This window comes from Balearica regulorum, chromosome 4 (assembly GCF_011004875.1).
Source record: "Balearica regulorum gibbericeps isolate bBalReg1 chromosome 4, bBalReg1.pri, whole genome shotgun sequence".
NCBI lineage: Eukaryota > Metazoa > Chordata > Aves > Gruiformes > Gruidae > Balearica > Balearica regulorum.
In genome coordinates this window covers 71,114,214-71,118,783 of record NC_046187.1, presented here as the reverse complement: position 1 = coordinate 71,118,783, position 4,570 = coordinate 71,114,214, and the positions used below count along the sequence as shown (strand labels likewise).

General features: G+C 57.7%; 1 protein-coding gene across 1 annotated transcript; it reads left to right on the top strand.

Annotated features, from left to right (window-relative positions):
* The first annotated feature begins 445 nt into the window (after positions 1-445).
* Positions 446-2,602, top strand: LOC142601574 (uncharacterized). The gene is made up of 2 exons (XM_075750754.1): positions 446-667; positions 1,258-2,602. Exons 1-2 carry the CDS (start codon positions 472-474, stop codon positions 1,839-1,841), a joined length of 780 nt encoding a protein of 259 aa, XP_075606869.1. The 5' UTR covers positions 446-471; the 3' UTR covers positions 1,842-2,602.
* The last annotated feature ends 1,968 nt before the right edge of the window (positions 2,603-4,570 follow it).

Here is a 4,570-nt window from a genome sequence, read left to right as displayed (position 1 = left end):
TCTCCTTCACTCCAGAGATCTCCCTCCTGCCATCCCACCTCCTCTTCACCTTTCCCGTGGGCTCTCTTGGGCCTGGCTCTGCCTCCCCACCCTAACTGCAGGAGGACAGCCAGCCCTGCCCTGCCCCGGCTGCCCAGGGCACCCTCTCGGGGCACACCTCACCGGCAGCGAGGAAAAGGGGACCTTCGCTTGCACCCCCCCATCTCTTCCTCCCCGCTTTCCTCCAGATCCTTTTCCTTCTTCGCCCCCTCTCTTCCCTGCCACCCCCCCCCCCCCCCCCCCGCTCTCCCTCCCCTGCACCGCTCCCCCCGTTCTCAGTCCTTTGGCTCCCTCTAGCTCCATCCCCTCCCTCCGCCGCCCCGACCCCTCCTCCCTCCCCTCCCGACCCATCCTTCCCTCCGCCCCGGCTGCTGCCGCCGCCCTCCCGCCGCAACCAGTCCTGCGGCGCGGCACGGCTCGGCTCAGCGCGCCATGGTGCAGCTCGGGGGCGGCCGCCGAGCCCCACCGCCGGCCCCGGCCGCGCCGCCGGCCTTCAGCATCGACAGCATCCTGCAGCCCGGCCCCCGCCGCCCGGACCGGGAGCAGGGCAGAGCCCGCTGCGCGCTGCCGGAGGAGGAGGAAGAGGGGCCTGCGGAGCAAGACCCCAGTAAAGGCTCCGGCAACTCGGGTACGGAGCTGGCAGCCCGCCTCAGGCTGTCTCGCACGTCGGGTCGCAGCCCAGCCCCCGGTCAGGCGGCGCCCCCGGTCCGGCCCGCAGCCCGGCACCCGGCGGGGGTCTGCCCCGGGCCTCCCCAGAGCCGCCCGGCCGGGACCGCGCACACGCACACGCAGACATACACACTTACACCCACGCACACGCAGTCGCGGCCCTCATGCAGCTGGAGGAGGAACCGAGACTCCGCGGACGGACGGGAGGAGATGCCACCGGCACACGCACACACACACACGCACCAACCTGCTCCCAGCGGCTTTCCCCGGGCCCGCTCCCGGCCTCCTTCCCTGCTTCTCCCGTGTCCAGGAGCCCCTCACTTCTCTGTCAAACAGAGGGATTTCCTTAGACCCTTACTGGAACCTCCTCACCCCTTCTGGAGGGTGGGGGGGGGGGGCCGTGGCCAGCTCTCGGCAGCCCCTTCCCCATCCTATTCCCCCCCCTCCTCTCCCCGGCCTCGGCCCCACTCCCCAGCGCTCAGCTGAGCCGGGCGGGCGGGCGGGGGCGCGGGCGGCGGCGGGGACTGATGCTGTGCTTTGCCGTTGCAGGCAGCGAGCCCCGCCGGCTCCGGGCGGAGGGGACGAGCCGTGGCCTCCGCCCGGAGGCCGAGGCCGGCGGTGTGGGCTCCCCGCTCCCCGCGGAGGGGCTGCGCGGCCCCCGCCAGCCGCCGCCGCGGGAGGCCGGGGGCTGCGGCGGGGAGAGCGGCAGGTCGTCGTCGTCGGGCGGCAGGAAGAAGACGCGGACCATCTTCTCCAAGAGCCAGGTCTTCCAGCTGGAGTCCACCTTCGACGTGAAGCGCTACCTGAGCAGCGCCGAGCGGGCCGGGCTGGCGGCCGCGCTGCACCTCACCGAGACCCAGGTGAAGATCTGGTTCCAGAACCGCCGCAACAAGCTCAAGAGACAGATGTCGGCCGAGCCCGAGGGCCCGGGGCCGGCGGAGCCCTCCGGGGAGCCGCCGCCTCCCGCCGCCTCCGCGGCTCTCTCCTTCCCGCCCCTTTACAAGGACAGCACCCTGCTCAGCCGCTGCTTGCTGCCGCTGCCCTTCCCTCTGCTCTACCCGGGCAGCGCCATCCCCTACCTCTGCCTCCCCGGGCCGGGCAAACACTTCAGCCTGGTGGACGGGGACGTATAGCCTCTCCCCCCGGCCCCCGACCGTCCTCCTGCCGGGGGCCGCCCCGATGTTATTTATGCCCCCGCCGTGTCGGTGGGGTGTCCGCCTTCGCCACAGCCGGCGGCAGCCGCTCCCCGGCCCATGGAGGGGCCGCCCGGGCTCCCCCCGACCCGTGTCCGTGGGCCGCCGGCACGTTGTTAAAGCTTCAAAGGGCGCTGCTAGCCCGCCCTCGCTCTTGCAGCGCTTTTTGGCTGGTCAGGACGGAGGAGATAACACGGAGCCATCAAAGAAATCGGGATGTGTTCTGCCTCCCTCCCACATTATCCCGTGCCCGTATTTGAGAGGAGCCGATGCTCTGCCTCAGCCCACGGGAACTGTGTCCCCGCGTCTGCCCCGGCGTCGTGGCCATCGCCGTACCGTGAACCGAGTCACTTTTAATACAACTTTTTAAAAGCGAAGGCCGCGATGTGCTCCTCTGTCTCGAACTCTCCACCTCTAATATCCCTCAGATTAACTTCTCCCCATCTTTGACATTACCAAAATGTAGACACCTTTCTTCAGATCTGGTTCTTAAACTGTGGTTTCTCTGAACTTTTTTCCCCTCCTGAAAAATTCCAAGCTCTCTCTCACACTTTTTGTGCTAACTGGTTCTAAAACTGTGGCTCGTCCGATGTTTTTGCAGAACAAGACGAGCTGTCTCTCATACTTCTTGTGCTAACCCCGCTCCCCGAAATCTCGTGGGACAATTTTATCTGCTGTCCTAGAGTAAAGAAGTGTTGGTTTTTTTTTTTGTTTTTTTTTTTTTTTTTTCATAGATTTTCAAACGCCTTTGTCGTCCTTTGGTTTCCAAGTTCACAAGCTTTATATTCAAAGGTTGGAAATAAACCTTTTCAGAAAGCTGAAATGCATGCCTTTTCAATACAGTTACTACTAGGCAGTATCAAACGAAAGATATTGTCTAGACTGCATCGAAGGTTTTTATTTTAAAAATAAAGGTTAAAAACACAATCGTGACATTACGAAATTCACCCGTGTGTGCGAAAACGGGCAACTTGTCGAGTTTCCTAGAGGGAAAAAAAAAAGCGATAGGTGTTTCGGCTAGATAAACACGGGTTTGCTTTCCTTTTCCCACTCTTGTTCCATTTGTCTTTCCATGGGCAATTAACAGAGATGTGCAACGAACCTGCGGGCAGAAGCGTGGGCCAGCCCGGCGGGAAGACCCCGGCGCAAGCGGGACCCCCTCGGCTCAAAGCCGCTGCTGTGATTTACTTCCCACCCGGGAAAGTGCTGCTGCAGGGACTGTCGGAGGGTGTAATACAGCCGGGGAGCCGGTGTCAAGGCGGTCCCTGCGCCAGCCGAGCTCTGGAAAGCGGCTTCAGCGGCTGTGTGAAGTTTTCTCACGGTTGCGATGATCTGGGAGCGTTGTTTGACCTCTCCTCTCGCTTTTTAATCGGTCTTGAATTAGTGTCAAGTAGCAGGAGGAGTCTCACAGGGTGCCCTTGCTCTGGGAAAAAAAACCAAAAAAACCAGTATCGAGGCTGTTGCGGGGATAGTATAATGAAGTGGACGCGCTGAAGGGGACCTGCCGGGTGCACTTCACGGCTCAGGTTCCCCCAAACTGCAGCTCCCGGGAAAAAAGCGCAGGCGACGAATTAACGGTTTGGGTCACACGACCATCCCCTGTAACTTTATAATGACAGTGAAACAAATCAAGATCCCCTGAGTCCGCGAGCTACTCCGTGGCTAAAAACATACGGAGACACATAAGGGATGATGTCCTTATTTCCAAGGATGGTGTGATACGGTTCTCGTGTGCCTATATTTTCATAACTGATGATCTATATTGGAATCTCCCTTTGGTTGTTACTTCTAATATTTCCAATGTCGGTACACCCTTACTCGATTATTGCTACGAGATTAATCAATAACAATAGAGGCAAATCTGGGTTGAGGCAAATCCGGATTGAGGCAAATCTGGGTTTTCCAAATCCCTAGTAATGGAAATTTCATCAGAGGTAGCAGCTATACACTATAAAGGTCTATATGAATCTATATAAAGGTCCATTTCTTGAGTTCTTTAACTAAAATTCAATTAAAGAAACTGCCCTTCCACACAACTGCAGCCTCAGATGTCTTCGTCGCATAAGTTAATTATGTAAGAAGTCGCTATTCGGCAATTAATCTACTTTTCACCACATTTATCAAACCATTTTCAGTCTTATTCTTCTCTCCGTTTTATCAGTTTGCCGACCGAATTGTTTCTGGAGTTACAGAGGCAACTGAGGGAAAATACGGATCCCAAACCTGAAGTGAGTTATTTTAGAATAAACCCGGAAAGAGATCTGCTGCCTGCCGTAGTTCCAGTGCACAGTCCGATTTCACAGCTTGCTGCCCACCAGCTCCAACTCCACCATCGTTAGGAGTTCATCTTCCCGTCGATGGATGCCTGAAACACCCGGGTAGCTGGAGAAAGTAAATAATCATCCTGAAATACTCATCCACCATCAAGATGTAGCTGCTGGTATCGAGATCATTGGCCAAAAAATATTAACCAAACTGTTGCTACTCACTGTAACACGGCCAACGGCAAGGTGGCTTTCTCTGAAGAAAACCAAGTTCATGATATATTGGAATTCCCAGCTAGGCAGTCAATGCTTATCGTACTGAATATTACTGACATTTGTTTTAGAGCGCAAAGCAACTGCATTTGCAATTATAAATCGCTTCTTACTACAAGAGATTGTTACTGG